This window comes from Chionomys nivalis, chromosome 12 (genome assembly GCF_950005125.1).
Source record: "Chionomys nivalis chromosome 12, mChiNiv1.1, whole genome shotgun sequence".
In the NCBI taxonomy this organism is placed as follows: Eukaryota; Metazoa; Chordata; class Mammalia; order Rodentia; family Cricetidae; genus Chionomys; species Chionomys nivalis.
The window spans coordinates 8,078,329-8,095,674 of NC_080097.1; the positions used below are offsets into that span (position 1 = coordinate 8,078,329).

At 37.9% G+C, this 17,346-nt stretch overlaps 1 protein-coding gene across 2 annotated transcripts in view; it reads right to left on the reverse strand.

The window, feature by feature from the left end:
* The window catches only part of Gpc5 (glypican 5), a 1,086,235-nt gene that overhangs the window by 870,325 nt on the left and 198,564 nt on the right, over positions 1 to 17,346 (reverse strand). For both annotated transcript variants that reach the window (XM_057786870.1, XM_057786871.1), the window contains exon 3: positions 2,797 to 3,491. In XM_057786870.1, the coding sequence (XP_057642853.1) occupies positions 2,797 to 3,491 (695 nt within the window). The remainder of the gene's footprint in view (positions 1 to 2,796; positions 3,492 to 17,346) is intronic.

Consider the following 17,346-nt stretch of genomic DNA (forward strand, 5'->3'; position numbering starts at 1 on the left):
ACAAATAGCTCCAAACCCATGATCATACCAAAGGCCCTGGGTAAACTCAGTGATTCATAAAACAAATGGATAGACATGAAAGTGGGAAAGATTTCTAGGAAGGAAGAGCGGGCAGAATAGGAGAGAGAAGAGTGAAGACAGTGATAAGAATGCTCAGTGTTCCTTACTGTGTGAAATTGTCAAACTTAATTACCAATCAGATTAAAGAGGATGAAAGAGAGAAACATGGGGGGGGGGGGTTGTAATTGTGGACAAGGCAAATCCTACAAGCCCCGGTGCAGGGAATCACAGTTATGAGTTCATGACTTCACTGTCCTTTGCAGCTCTTGGCCCGGTTCTCTGACTTGCCTATATTTCTCGTTCTCTTTTCTGTAATGTTCCCTGAGAATTTCATGGGATGAAAGCTTCCTTTAAAATGGATTCTTAGAACACAAACATTATACTACTAATTTGAAATACAAAAGTAAACAGTTTAACCAAGATTTAACCAGGGATGATTTTGGAATAGGGAAAGAAAATGGCAGGAGGCCACGAATCCAGCCCCAGTGACTGACCAATGTTATCCCAACTAATCCAAGCCCTACCACCCTTGCTATACAAGCCACATTCAGATACAACACTGTGAACAGTTTGCCTAGGCTACAGGTAGACAATGCTGGGTTTAAAATCATGTGTGTGTGTCCACTGGAGTCCTGTGTTATTTCAGCCTTTGAAAGAGGGAAAATAGATAAATTCCTAGATAATGGATTTTAAGGATACAAAAAGGTACTCTGGCTCTCAAAAATGCATAGCACAGGGGACCTGAAGCATCAAGTCTCTTACATACATCAGAAATCCCTGGCCCAAGATTTGAACTAGCATACCACAAACCAAAATTAAACTCTGAGGCCTGGAGGGTGACTCAGAGGTGAAGAGCACTTGGAGAACTGGGCTCTAATCTCAGGACCCACATGGCAGGCTCACTAGGACCTCTCTGACTTCTGCAGACATCAGTCACACTCATACTACATACATATGTTCAAGCAAACACTCAGATACACAACAATAATAAAATAGAAGGGGAGAAAAGGAAGGGAGAAGTGAAAAATGTGTAACTCAATAAAATCTATAAAAAATTTTAAAACAGAAAGAAAAAACTGAAAAAAAAACTAACCCTATTATAGAGTTGACCTCAGGAATAGTACATATATTCCCTTGGACACACTCGTCATCATAATATGGATATTATATTTCCTGTTTAAATTTTAAAGCTATTAATTCTTTTTGATGTGTTAAGTTCTTTTAAAAGTCTAGGGTATATTTGATTTACATAAACTGAGGAGAAAAGACCAAGAAATGAGGTTTATTTATATCAAATTGAGAACAGATAAAGAGGGAAGGCATTAGAAGGCGAATATGGAAAAACAAAGTGATAGATAGATGAAAATGTCATAATGAAACCTATTATTTTGAACACTAGTTGTAAAATGGCAAAATAACAGCATAGGGACATTTGGCAGACCACAATCTGGGGTTTGAAATCCAGTGAATGCCAAGTGCTTATGTCGCAGCCACCAGAGGGCGCTATTTCTAATTTTCTAAAGGCCCCAGAATGGCTCACAAAGGCCACAGGGAAAGAACTGGAAGGTAGTAGTTAAACCCAAACGTTTTCACGTTCACCTTCTACCAGAAATGAAGAGTTGACATACAGACCTCGTGATGAGAATATTTGTTAAGTCAGTAAATCAATGTCACTACAGGAAGATGGATTGTCTTGGTACTAGAGAGTATTCGTTTTATTTCAGAAGTGATGTAGGAGAAACATTCACAGCACATCCCACTTCACTTTATGAAACATGAGCAGTTTTACCGAAGGAGCCTGAGAATATTTTTAAAGAGCTCCGCAGGAAGCTGGAGAGAGAGAAAACTCTAGCATCCCTTGCTTGATGGTTTTGGCGCAAAAGATCCTTATTTTGCTAGAAATAAAACAAGAGAGGGTTTTCACAAGCTGTCACTCCGCCACTTTGTTGAAATCCTAAGAAACGCTTCGGCACAACCAGGTATCAAGCCTTAACTTCACGGATGCAAAAGCAGTGTTTTCCCATTCTAAAGCTAGGAAGCTACAAACCTCTTATCAGCAGCAGTCCAACGACGGCAGCCTGTCTTTTTATATGCAGGTGCTCGACAGACAGTTTGCATAAATAATGCCTTCTCAAAACGGAAGGCTGCGGGAGACATCTGCAGCGCTGTCTTCTTAGCAAGGAGGATATTAGGGACCCAGAGACTTAAAACTCTTACCTCGTTTCATGTTGCTAGTTAATTTTGCATTCTAACTCAAATCGATGTTGTTCCTGATTTAAACGTAAGCTCTCCCAGAATCACCGAACCATTCGAAAACTGTCTACTTTAGTGGGTAAAGTGTTGTTTTAGTTGTTCGAAGTTTTGGCGTAAATAGGATGTCTATCCACTCATCTTGCTACTATTTTTTAGAGAACGGATTCACTATGCTGACAAGAATGTGAAGAACAGCCGGGCGGTGGTGGCGCACGCCTTTAATCCCAGCACTTGGGAGGCAGAGGAAGGCGGATCTCTGTGAGTTCGAGACCAGCCTGGTCTACAAGAGCTAGTTCCAGGACAGGCTCCAAAACCACAGAGAAACCCTGTCTCGAAAAACCAAAAAAAAAAAAAAAAAAAAAAAAAAAAAAAAAAAAAAAAAAAAAAAGAATGTGAAGAACATGGAAATGAAATGTCCCAAAATTTGGGGTTCAACCTGCCTAGTCTTTGCATTCAAGGAAATGACACAGAGAAGCATCTCACCTGGTCCAGTAGCTTCTGCCCATTGAGGTGCGCCTGTAACACAGCATCATTCACAAGCAGGTGGAAGTTCAGGAGCACGTGCTCAACGTCATAGGTCCCATGCATTGCATTTGAGAGCTCTTCCAAGGACCGGATGTAAGCATGCCAGTGTGGATTGAGCTCTGTCATGTGGGCCAGGCAGCCCCTGACGACATTGAGGCAGTACCCTGTACAGGGCTTACTGAGCATGAGGCTCTGGCAGTGCGGGCAATACTGCATCCTCAGGAGGGCTCGACTGCATTCCTTGGAGAAGTGCATATGGTCCGTGGTGTTAATGACTTCAATGCCTAGATTAAGGGCTTGCAGAAATGTGCGGCTGGGCAACAAGGACCTCCCCATCTGTCCCATGACTCTTTGGGGGATATTGCCAAACGGACTAACATTCTGGCGAGCCATTCGGATGCATTCAGAGTATTGGGGAGAACTGTCAGTCACACCAGGGTTTATGAGATGGTTGTAGACCAGAGGGAAAAGACTGTCAAAAAATCTGTTTACAAATTCTTCAGGATTAACATCTGCACCAAATAAATAGAGCCCTACATCAGTGAAAAACTCCTGAATGAAAGCGGCAGCCTCCAAGGCCATGTTCCTGTAGGTGTTGCAGAAAAGGATGCTGGTGTAATTCTCTGCTTGCCGGATGAGGGTTTCCAGGGTCTCTGTAACACAGTGAAGGTAAAGCAAAAGACTTAGTACTCAAGAGAAGGTAAAGCAAAAGACTTAGTACTCATATCAAGACATCTGTCCATCTGCCACATGTAAAAATGAGTGTAATACATCATAATTAGCCCAAGATAAACTCTGATGCACAGTCTGCCAAACTGATTTCCAAAGAGAATGGCTGTATGATATTGCCAATAAACACAGCACATACATTTTCTAGAAATGCATTTCCTAGTATCTAAGCCAGCTAAACAGTGCAGAAACCAAAGGATAGTTATACAGAGGCGTAAAGTCTGACAAATTTTATTATATAGATATTCATAACCTACTGATGGGAAGTTTATTTTCTTTCATATCCGAGTCAATACTTATAAACATGACAACATTTAATACTTATTTCCTGGCTACTGTATTCTCATAGTTTTTCCATCCTACTTTTATTTTCAAAATGAAAGTTTGTAGGTTACATATTACTTACACCTAAAGCAGGTAGATCCCAAAAGAACAGCCTGATAGTCCATAGATCTTTTAATATTTTCAAACTTAAATAGTTAAAATATGGCACTACCATGCTCTATGTAAATTGTCGTGACTTGTTAAGCAGTGAGAGGCGTAAGCGACGCGACCTGAAGACAGTGATTTGGAACCCTCTTATCCACTATCCTTTGTTGTTGTTCATCTTTGCTTCAAAAGGCTGTCTTTGGGATATTTTATTTATTACCTAAGTAGCTGATGCTCTAGAACCAGCCAAGCAAATCTAATATATCAGCAAAGAATGGGAGAATAATCTAAAAGAAAGGGATTGGAGCAATCATTGAGATGAAATGAGATTCCAAACTCTGACTATTAGACAGCAGTAAACCGCCACGACTATTCTAGTAATTACATCTTATAATTAGACTAATTAATGACACTTGACTATATCGATATATAATTAATTATAAAATATATTCAATAAAATTATCTCCCATAGCAACAACCTCATAGTTATTTTTAATTAGGTTGTAAAAGGCCACAGTCATAATTCAGTAATCAAATCGCTGCTTGAGTATCCTATAAAAGAGATGGAAAAAAAGTAAAAAGGAAATCACGAAAAGCAAATAGACAAGAAGTGACTACAAAAGCAGAACCGCAACTACACAGTAGTGTCTTCTAGAGAAAAGAAGAATACAGTGAAGTGTGTTCTGAATTTCTCTGAGACTGGCTGACATTGCATTCAGGACCTCAGTGTGAAATATCAGGCTATGTCTACCCTGCAATCAAGGATAACTGCTTTGAAAGGGCACCGACCATCTGTGTTTCCTCAGTCAGTTGACGACAAGCTTTAGATTGCTAATGAGGCCAGACTATTATTCATATTCAGATATCAAATATATTCTAGCAACTCGGTGATGAGAGAGAATGAAAGTGGGTTGGGAGTTACCATTAATGCCCAGTTCCACAACTGACCAAATCACTGGTCTGTGTGAAGGCAAATGCAGGCTGTAAGACCACTTCAGAGATCTGTCTTATAACAGCAATCTATATGTATCATGCAGCTCAGGTGATTCCCACATGGCCAGACACTGCAATGGCCAATAAGGATAACATACGCTCTCTGCTCTTAGAAAGGGTCAGCAAGTGTCCCAGGAGGACAGTTCACCTCTCCAGCCACATCTCAACCAGGACGCTGCTTTCCCAGAGCCACGGAATAACTGTGACAGCCACACTGAACTCAGGGCTCAAACTAGAAAAAAAGCATCTAAGTTTGCCCCCTTCCTTGATAGCATTGGCCCTCGTTATTCAGTTGATTGTGTGTGGAAAATAATTATGACATAAGTCGCAAGCAGTTACATACTCCATTAGTATATAAACACCAATGATTACAAGTTAATTAATTTTTAAAATAAACGAGACTAGATAAAAAGACACTCCCATCTCACATGTATTCCAATATACTTTACACACATAATTTTTAAGGTAAGCTACGAATGTATTCAGGTAACTGACACCAGCCCTGGGACTCTCAGTTGAATGGCATTTGAACACTGTTAATCCTGGCAATACAAATGCCCTGTTCTTTTTCTGACAACTCTAAATGATGCTCAGGTATGTGACTGTTTTTAGTAGCCAGAAGTAAAAATATATGAACTGTTTCTTTACAAATTCTAACATCATCCATTTATAGTAGTGACTTAAGACTGTATAAAATTTACTGGTGGATATTCATAACTATATATTTTGCACATTAACTTACTTTATGAAAACATTAAATATAATGTATTTATTAGAGCATTATGGTAAGTGTAGTGCATCCAAATATTATTTCTTTACTGAATTAACTCTGTACTATTGACAACAAACTAACTTCGACTACCATTTGAGTGTGCAATTAAAAAATAAATCTATCAACAAAGCACACAATCCTGATTGCATTTTATGTTAGTATGAGTTTCCTTTGCTCTGATTATTATTTTCTAAATGTCTGAACAAAATGGAATTTTGAAGTTGCTTTTGAATTAGTTTGTCACACTGTTACTAGTATACCACAACATAGGGACTTATTTTGATTTTCTTGGGTTACATCCAGTATTTAAAGCCATTGGGATAAACACATTCTGTGACTTTAGCAAAGTCTCCAAACAGTTTAAACTATAAAAAAATATAAAAATTAAAAAGCCTCAGCTGAATATGCTGGCACTTAAAAACCCAGTAAACAAGGCCTCAGAGAGGCGGATCATGAGTTTGAAGTTGGTCTTTTCTAAATGCCAAGCCCCAGGCCTTTTGAGTTATACAGGAAATCCTGTCTCAAAACAAAACACCTTAAAAACCCAACCCCTTCTATGATTTTTGTCATTTTTTTTAAAGTTGGGTAAACTTGAGATGAGGTTATAAAAATTAGTTCTGTATATTAACTTTGAATTTACAAAATCATGATTTTTATCAGTTGGTCTTAACACTTTCTATTTAGAATTGACTTTGGTATTAGCAAGACTTTTAACTTTAAAAGTAATTGACATGTAACAAAGCATTTGCTGCCCTGCAAAAGAATTTGCCTCAGTGTGAACAGAAGGTGAGTTAGGTGCTGAATAATTTGTCTAGTGACTTCATTGTGAAGAATAAGGTTCATGTCACATTATAAAATTTTATTTCGTGTGAGAAATCCACACTGATGCCGTGCAAGCCATAGCTTTCCATCTTGGTGCAATCCATTGGAATGATCCATGAAAAATTAAATAAACATTAGCCCCCATTTTTTTAAAGAGCTTAGACTTCTGAACTATTAAAGATGTGTTGCATTCTTTTACATTGCATTTGCTTAACTCTGAAGCTGTGTAACTGTGCCTATTTAAAACACCTGATTGATCTAATAAAGTACTGATTGGCCAATAGCAAGGCAGGAGAGAGAGAAAGGTGGGGCTTTTGGGCAAAGAAAATAAATAGAAGGATAAGAAAAGAGTGAGAGAGGGGGAAAAGATGGAAAGAACAGTGCATAGAATAAAGAAAACTTAAAACACAGAGGCAAAATGTAGAATGGATAATCTTTTAAAAAGCAGGCTAGAAACAAGCCAAGTAGGCTCTGGCATTTAGAAGTCGGAATAAGTCTCGGTGAATTTATTTGAGAGTTGGGTGGCGGGAGCCCAAAGAGTGAAAATAAAAAACCAACTGCAACTCAGTGAATAAATTACCCCAAACCCTTCCTCTCTTTGTGTTTGCTGTTCAGTATTTCAGTAGGAATCTCCTTCCAGTGATATTATGATGTAATCTAGGAGGCCAAAATCATGTTAATGTCAGGTGGTGGAAAGAAGCAAAGGTATTAATCAAATTATAGTTTGATTGAAAATATAATGCCTCCTAGATTTACGAAAAAAATCAGTTATCCAGACATAAAACCATTTGTGTATAATCTCACAGAGACATGTATTTGAATGTCTGGAGTTCATGAGCACCTATTTCAATTATTGGCATTAGCATTCTGTGATAACTGCATGGCAACACATAAATATAGAGACTTTACTTCAGGCTTCCCAATCCTCATGCCCATCAAAGGTATTTTATCCTACAAGCAAATGATTGCTGACATGTAAATTAAGAATTTGAATTCAAGTTAATAACTGAAAATAAAGTCAGGTGCTATTGATAAAAAAAATAAATTTAACAAACTGAAAAGTCAATAAAGACTCGTATGCGAGTGGCTTTTGGCAGCAGGAGAAATGTTATCTCCACGGTGCTGTTATTATTTCAATGATAAATTGACTCCATTGGTAACAATCATGAAACAATAGTTTTAACAACCTCTCCAGCAGGACATGAACAGGCAATTTCTCGGTCTTATTACATTTTACTTTTTTAAGTCTATAAACATGTTAAACAACAAACTATGAAGTGTTATGTCCATGGTAAGACTGCAGCCATCTTCAACTAGAGCAACGAGATATGGGAAGAAATAAAACCGCATCAGCCATGGTTAAGCAGCAGAGGCTTAGCAGGTACATTATGGCAAAGAGGGATTTTCAGATCAACTTTTTCTGCACATCAGAGTTCTCAAGTCACAGAATATGTAACTGAAACAAAACTTTCATGACCACTCAGTTACTTTCAAGCTCCCGTGTGCCCGATGCTATGCATCCCCATTTGTTACATTTTAGAGAGACAGATGGATAGAATTTAAGAATAATTTCTCAATAGCTTTATCATGCATATATTAAAATAAATTTTAACTCTATCTCAATCTTCAGAATATGGTTTCCAATGATTTTAAAGGTACCACATTTAATAAATCTTTTAATCACACTGTTGTCATATAGACTTGCATTGGCCCACAGATGAGAGCCTGTTCTACCTTGACTGAAGGTTAGAGTCTGAGATTATTTTTGCTCTTTCAAAGTTGTTGACAACAGGTGTGGCTACAAACAATAGATCCTGACCTAGGATGTGTTTAATTAGTATTTTGAGTATAGAGGTGGGTCTGTTTCTCCTTGCTATTTCTGCTCCTTCAAAGGAGATTAGCAGGAGGATCCAGGGAGTGGCTGCCTGCAGGATACTTAGTCTATTCCTTATATCATGTGAATGTAGTCTCTTGCCTCCCCCATCTCCTTTTTGAGGGAAGTATATAAACATGTGGAAAATAAACACAGGTGGATTCAGTATTCAGCATTCAGAGAGTTGCCCTCTCAGCACTATCCTATGTCTCAGTATCTCTTTTGTATCTCTGTCTATCCTGCCTAACATTTCTAATCCACATGCCCGTTCCCTGGAATGTATGAACTCTTCGATGCTGGACACTGACGAATACCATCCCAACATGTGGCTTATGACACAAACTCACATAAAACCACAGCAAATACTTATTTTCCCAGCTTGGAAATGTTTATGATGAATCTGTTCTTTCATTCTCATATTTCTTGAAGTTTCTCAGGAAAGTAAAATGTGTAATAACTGTTCTCTGGAATATTGATTTAATGACATTTAAATGCTCTGCATTATGATTTGTAATATAATTCTTCAGAAATTAGTCATCTGTATAAATAAACAGTGGCTGGGATATTAATCTGCATCTCTATGAATTAGCATATTGGTCATTAATCTATGCTACTAAGACAAGCACAGCATGCAAAAATTCTTTCTCAACTTTTTTTCCTTTATTTCCCTCTATTTTTTTTTTAAAATTTGGTCATTACAGTGCATTTCCCTTACGTCCAACATAGTTCTGCATTCATTTATGTCCTGAAAGTTAATGTAGATTCTAGTTTTAAAAAGCATACTTAATAGAGCATTTATATAATAGTAAAAATCAGAGCCAAATGAATACCTCCCACCTCTTCCTCTCTCTCCCTCTTTCTGTGTGTGTGTGTGTGTGTATCTGTGTGTGTATCTGTGTGTATACACAAACAATTACTTCACACGTTTGTAAACAGAAGTTGAGAAAGAATTTTTGCATGCTGTGCTTGTCTTAGTAGCATAGATTAATGACAAATATGCTAATTCATAGAGATGCAGATTAATATCCCAGTCTCGGGTAATTACACAGAAACTTATATTAACTGATAACTGTTTTGCCTGTTAGCTCAGGCTTGTTATTAACTAGCTCTTACAAACTTATTAATTTTCTATTATTCTATATTTTACCATGAGATTTGTATCTTGTTACCTCATATCTTGCTTCTCTGCTGTCTGTTGGCATCTCCCTGAGTCTGCCTTCTTTGTTCCTTTATCTTTGCTTTGATTGCCTGCCTGACTCTATTCTACCTGGTTATTGGCCAAATCACATTTTTATTAACCAGTGTCAATAAGACATATTCACACCATTCAGAATGGCATCCAAAGTCATCGCCCATTTTTTGTCTAATTAAAACACAAGATTTTAACTTTTAACATTGTAAAATTGTGTATAACAGGTATCAAGCAATAATTACAGCTATAATATTTAGTCTATTTTTTATTTGGCACAATGAAAGAAAATACTATCATCCATCCTATCTTTGTGAATCTGAAGTTTTATATTTAATTTATCATTTATTAAAACTAAGGAAAACTATAAGTATCTAGTCTTCAGTTCCATCATAGTACCCAGAAGGATATAATACTACCTAAGTAACTGGGAAGTGAATTGTAAACAACTTCCAAAACTCTAGAAGTGATAGAGATATCTGGCTGGCTGGACAGTCACTCAAAGTTCTTTTGTAACATTAAGGCATCCATATTCAGCCTACAGGCCCAGAGTATCTGGCAGATTTCTCTGTGAAGCAGGACCACCAGGGGTGTGCTTTCTCACTGAGACGATGGGGCTGGTCTAATTGGAGCTCACCAAGGCCAACTGAACTGGGACTGAAAAAGCATGGGATCAAACCGGACTCTCTGAACGTGGCGGACAAGGAGGGCTCACTGAGAAGCCAAGGACAATGGCACTGTGTTTTAATCCTACTGCATGTACTGGCTTTATGGGAGCCTAGTCTGTTTGGATGCTCACCTTCCTAGAGCTGGATGGACGGGGGAGGACCTTGAACTTCTCACAGGGCAGGGAACCCTGACTGCTCTTTGGACTGGAGAAAGAGGGGGAGGGGAGAAGGGAAGGGAAATGGGAAGTGGGGAAGAGGCAGAAATGGGAGGTGGGGAGGAGGCAGAAATTTTTAATAAATAGAAATAAGGAGACAGAGACAGAGACCCACATTGGAGCACTGGACTGAAATCCCAAGGTCCAAATCAGGAGCAGAAGGAGAGAGAACACGAGCAAGGAACTCAGGAACGTGAGGGGTGCACCCACATACTGAGACAATGGGGATGATCTTTTGGGAACTCACCAAGGCCAGCTGTACTGGGTCTAAAAATGCATGGGATAAAACCGGACTTGCTGAACATAGTGGACAATGAGGACTGAGAAGTCAAGAACAATGACACTGGGTTTTGATCCTACTGCACATACTGGCTTTGTGAGAGCCTAGGCTGTTTGGATGCTCACCTTACTAGACCTGGAAGGAGGTGGGAGGTCCTTGGACTTCCCAAAGGGCAGGGAACCCTGACTGCTCTTCAGGCTGATGAGGGAGGGGGACTTGACTGGGGGAGGGGGAGGGAAATGGGAGGCGGTGGAAGGGAGGAGGCAGAAATTTTTAATAAATAAATTAAAAATAAATAAATAAATGCATTTGTAAGCCCCCTCAAAAAAAAGAAAAAGAGATAAAAGAAAACATATTCTAGAACCTAGGCCTGAGCAGTTGGGTTCACATTGGTTCTATTTATAGTCCAGACTATGGTACATCATGTTAAAGTTAGAAATTCAAGATTAATTGAAATGCCAGCCAGAAATGGAAATGTTTATTGGTGTATATTGAAGGAAAACAATGAAAACTTGAATTGAAAAGTTGAAGCTGTTAATACAAATTTAAGTAGTAGAGAGAGCAAAGTCGTGGTACTAGATGAATTAAAAAATAGGCAAAAAAGAGATTAAAAAAATATGAATTACTAGAAAGTAGAAAGAGAACAGAAGTCAATAAAGTAAAAAACAAAACCATAAAACAAACAAAAAAGAAACAAAAAAAAAGAGAAGGAGTATCCCTGGAGTCAAGGGCAGGAAAGTTTTCTTCCATGTCTCATGTCAAATGCCACAAGGTCAACTGAGATGAGGAAAACCAACTGTTGGCCACTGAGCTGACAAGGGGAGGGCTCTTGTAAGAGCTTCCCCAGAAGAATGAAACCAAGAAAGAGCAGTGTTGTTTGTTGTCTTATGTTTTGTTTTGTTTCTTTAACTCTTTGACTCTCTGCTCTTTGAGGGGCTCACCACCCAGTTCCAAATAAATTTGCGTGGAGTCTTATTCTTTCTTATGAATGCCCAGCTTTAGCTTGGCTTATTTCTAGCCAGTTTTTCTTAAATTATCCCATCTACCTATTGCCCCTAGATTCTTATCTTTCTCTATTTTATATACCTTTCTTCTTACTCCATGGCTTGCAGTGTAGTTGGATGGCTGGCCCCTGATGACCTCCTATTTTAGCTCCTTGATTTCTGATTTCTTCCTTTCATTCTCTCTGCATGCTGACTCTCCCTATCCATTTTCCTGCCTTGCTATTGGCCATCAGCTCTTTATTGGATCATCAAGTGTTGTAGACAGGCAAAGTAACACAGCTTCACAGAGTTAAACAAATACAACCTAAAAGAATGCAACACAGCTTTGCATCATTAAACACATGTTCCACGCATAAACAAGAATAACATATCTTAAAATAATGTTCTACAACAGAGCATGAACTGAGGTCATGTACAGATGCTTCCAGCAAATGCTTGCTGTGGAATCATAGAACAAAGGCAGACATTGAATGGGAAGCCATAGTCAAAGATTTTGTTTTTCTGAGAAGGGTCAATATTCCTACATCTCTTCCATGGATAAACTGATGACTGAGTAGTAGAGATGGGATCAAGACAGAAATCATTTGAATAAGCTAAAAGATGTAATCTTGCTGGACACTCATGGGAAATCCAAACATTTGACATTTCTTAGGTGTGCAAGTTGCCAAGACTGACAGCAAGATAAGTAAATGAAAAGAGAATCCAGTAATGTGTTCAGCCATGGAACTGGTTCAAGAGATTTCTGGAAGTCTTTCTTACCAAATGAAATATATGCTTCTTGAAAACTCAGATTCTCCTATTTCCTCTAGCCTTTAAATTCAAAGCCAATGATCTTACTACATTCTGTAATCATGAAACATTTATTTCTTTCCTTAGCCAACATTTAAATGCAGTAGTCTTGGAAATATATCATCTTCTTTAAAATATAGCACCATTTTTAAAAAATATTGTGTTTAATATCATGAGGCTGTTAGTGCAAAATGTGTGTGGGAGACATGCCACATCATGTGTGTGGAAATCAAAGAGCAATTTCGAATAGCTGGCTCTCTCCTTTCACCCTTACATAGGTTCTGGAAATCCTTCTTAGATCACCAGGCTTCACACAGCTCCTTTACCTACTGAGAAATTGTTATGGTTTGAATGAGAATGACTACCACAGGCTTATATATTTGAATACTTAATGTATAGTTAGTAGACTTTGGGCAGAAGATTAAGAAGCGTGGTGTTATTGCAAAAGGTAATTGCACTGCAGGCAGACTTTGAGGTCTCACTGACTCACACTATTCCCAATATATTGCCCTCTTTGCCTCATGCTTGTAGATCAAGATACAAGTTGTCAGCGATTGCTCTGGCTCTTGGCCTGTCTGCCTGGTGCCATGCTCTCCACCAGAATGATAATGGACTCAACTGTTTGATACAACATGTCTCCAATAGAGTCTTTCTTCAGTAAGTTGCCTTGGTCATGCTATCACAGCACCAGAAAAGTAACTAAGACAGACACCATTTATAATATCAAATGACACTACTAATTGCTGACTTCTTCATCTACAAATATAGCTCAATATTTCTGCATTTTCTCTTTATCTCAGAACTCTTTTTCAGAACTTATTAAGAAGGCTGAAGTCCTTTTGTCCCAATAAGATGTATTTATATGTACATATGTAGTCATATGAATATGCATATATTTCTAGTTTCATTTCTATTTTTACGGTAAATACCTTGACCAAAAGCAACTTTATGAAAGAAAGCAGCTTTTGATGTTGTTGTCATTTGGTTTTGGGTTTTGTTGTTTTTGTTTTGGGTTGCTGGATTGTTTTTTCAGAGTTTTGAATATTTTTGTCTTTTTGAATATTGTTTTGAATATTGTGTGTTTGTTTGTTTGGAAATTAAAGCATGGATCCAAGAAGCTAGTCTTACCCCTTCCACAGACAAGAACAGAGAGAAATAGATGTGCCTACTGTAAGCTGCGTTGCCTAACAATTGAAACAATCCTTCACAGACATACACAGAAGCTAATCTTATCTAAATAATTCTTCACAGAGACTCTTTCCAGGGGAATCTATGTTGTACCAAGTTGAGAGTAAAAACTAACCAGTGTGTGTGTGTGTGTGTGTGTGTGTATACATGTGACTTAAACATTTATTCAATCTAAAAAGGAAACAAAAAGTAAAATTGCTTTAGAAGTAGGTTTTTTTTTTAATCTCTATCAGCATAATGAATGACTAATCAACTTAAGGAGGAGGTGGAGAAAATGCAGTAGAGTTTGTGATGGCAGAAGCCTGGATCAGAGACTTTTAACACTGCCATGGAACGGAAAGCAAAGAGCAGGTGGTAGCTACCAAAGGCCAGCTTTTTGAGACCTACTTTTAACAACTAGTCCAGACCTCATAAAGGTTCAAATGAGCCTGGGGAGGGAGACATGGCAAATTCAAATGCTACCAAATAGATTATTGATTTTATGAAGGAAAATGTCTAAATGTGCATAAAAAAAAGAAAACTTTAGTGAGAAAACTGTCATTATTTCACATCATTGCAAATTCTTGTAATGTCTGGCTTAATGAGAGACAGTTGATGCAGTCTCTAACAGTAGGTAGTTTTGCTTAACAAATATGAAAAAGAAATTCAACATCACACAGATATTTAGCATTATTTAGGACTGTTGTTAACACTATCTTGTATTACATCAAAACAAAGGTGTTAGATGTTTGTCCAAGGTTAGTTGTCAATATGAAATTCTAAGAATGGGATTTCTCTACTCTGTTAATTAAAATCCATTGCTTTTGCATTATAAATTGTTCCATTATTCATGTTAAAATCTGTCATGTACTGAGGTTTGAAAAATGTTGGTACTCAGGTTATGCAGACTTGTCTGACACAGTTCGCCACATTTATAAGCATGAAAAATCATTCTCATGGGAAAATGCATCTTTAAATTTTCAAGTTTATCTTAACTGCAAAACTGGTCTTTATTGAGATATTCATTATGATTGACATGCAGATAACAGATATGCTTTATGTATCTTTTGCATTTTATCACATCAGTAGTGAAAAACATGTTTGCGGGCCAGAAGGTGTATAGTCAGCAAAATGAATAGTATTTCTTGGTTCAAGGGGATAATGTCAAATGAAATTGAATTTTTAAAACTCTATGTGGTGGTTTGAAAGAAAATGACCCCCAAATGGAATGGCATTATTAGGAGGTGTGGCTTTGTTGGAGTAAACATAACTTCGTTGGAAGAAGTATGTCACTGTGGAGGTAGGCTTTGAGGCCTTATATATGCTCAAGCCACACCCAGTCTCATCATTTCCTGTTGCTGGTGAGTCAAGATGTAAGAACTCTCAGCTCCTTCTCTAGCACCATGTCTGCCTGCATGCTGCCATGCTTCTCATGGCAGTACTAAATGAGTACTTAAGCTCTAAAACATTAGGCTAACACCAACTAAATGTTTTCCTTTGTAAGAGTTGCTATGGTCATGTGTATCTTCATTACATCACACTTTGAGACTTTTCTCTGAGACTTGCATCTTTACTTGAGATCTAATTACTTTCCAAGTCTAATGCAGCAATTTGGACTGTCTTTCTCATTTGCCACCTACCCTCCTTCAGAGCCTCCACACTTTGGGGAAGCCTTATTTTCACATAGGTATCATTCTTTAACTTTGGTTTCCAACAATTATCTTGTCATCAGTAAATGCCCTTTTTAACTTCCTTAAGTGTTCCTACTTCTCATTCAGCCAACTTTTCCTCACCCCAGTACTAAAATTCTATTTTTTCTTAGCTCTCCCCATGTATTCAAGTGCAGGTTCACTCTAGGACCATATCTAATCCTGATAAACCTGAGACAGTCAAGAGAATTTCAAGTGCATTGTGGGATTGTCAAAACATACCTGAAAGGACAGATGGATGCTAGGAAAGATGACTTTGTACAACACATGACGGTCTAAACTGATGTGAATTAGATTGACATAGGCCTTCCTGCTACATAAAAACTCATCTTTCTTTTTACACTAATATTCAACAGATGCACAAAAGGACAGTTTCTGCCTACACACTCCTGTGTCTTCTCCTAATTACACTGTTTAATTTCCTTAGTCACTGCTGTGAGACAATGGTCATGTACTCTGAAAAGATTTGTCAATTGTCCTGGCTTAATAAAATACTGGTTACCAGTAGCCAGGCAGGAAGTATAGGCGGGGCCACAAGAACAGGAGAATTCTGGGAAGAGGCAAGGTTCAGTCTGTAGTTGTCACTCAGTAACAGAGCAAGCAAGATGAGAATGCCTCACTGATAAAAGGTAATAAGCCACGTGACTAAAACAGACACGAATTATGGGTTAATGTAAGATGTAAGAATTAGTGATAAGAAAGTCTGATCTAATAGGCCAATCAGTTTATAATTAACATAAGCCTCTGTGTATTTCTTTGGGACTGAATGGCTGTGGGACTGGGCAGAACAGAAATCTTTGTCAACAATTACCATACTTATTTTAGATAATCATATGCATTATCACTTGAAGAATTATCATTAATTTATATGTGCTTCTTAGTGTTAGAAAAGTCTGCTGGTATTTTTCCCAAAAGCATTTTATTAGTGTGCATCATAGTCTCTTATATCTTCCTCATGCTCATGCCATGGTTACTGAAAAATTCCTTAGAGGGTAATGTTAAAAACCACATCTGTCTTTTTTGGTTAAGCTATAACATTAAGCGCACAACACCACAAAAAGCCATATGAAAGTCTAAGTCATATGAAAATTACTCTGAATGCACTGTACCTCAGTATTGATGAGTTCTAGCAATCACGTGCCTCATGTCCAGTAGCTTTGGAAAGAGGCAGGCGGATCTCTGTGAGTTCGAGGCCAGCCTGGTCTACAAAGGGAGTTCCAGGACAGGCTCTAAAGATACAGAGAAACCCTGTCTCGAAAAAACAAAACAAAAAAAAAAAAAAAAAAAAAAAAAAGGAAAGTACTCTAATTGCAGTCTGGAATGGTGATTTTCACAGTTCTTGACCATGACCCCACAGATCCACTAGGTCACATTGCCAAGAGTCCATTCGAGTGCCTTCTAACTTACAGGCCAGCAAATAGAGAAGAACTGAAAGTATCCACTCCTGAGTTCCAGGCAGTTTAATAAATACACGGTGACTACCTGACAGGAGAAACTCCTGCAGAAGCCAGGCAATCTTTTAGACTATTACATTCTTTCCAAATAGCAGGAGGAAAAACTGCAATGCTTTCTGATAACTGAAATGGGTTATAAAGCACAAAATCAATCAGACCAGGAGGAGCCCGTTTCACTACAGAATGCATTTCTGCTGTCATAACTACTACCACAAAGTACTCCACCAGTAGCACAGTCAAAAGTATAAAGAACAGAGTGTCACAATTATGAGATTAGGGCTAGGCGGGGGGAAATTCTTCTTCTTTTTTTGTTTTTTTTGATTTTGAGATGGAGTTTCTCTGTGTTGCTTCTTTCTAAATTCACTAGAAATCTAAATTATTTTTTAAACATTTTAATGCATAGAGTTTGTATATA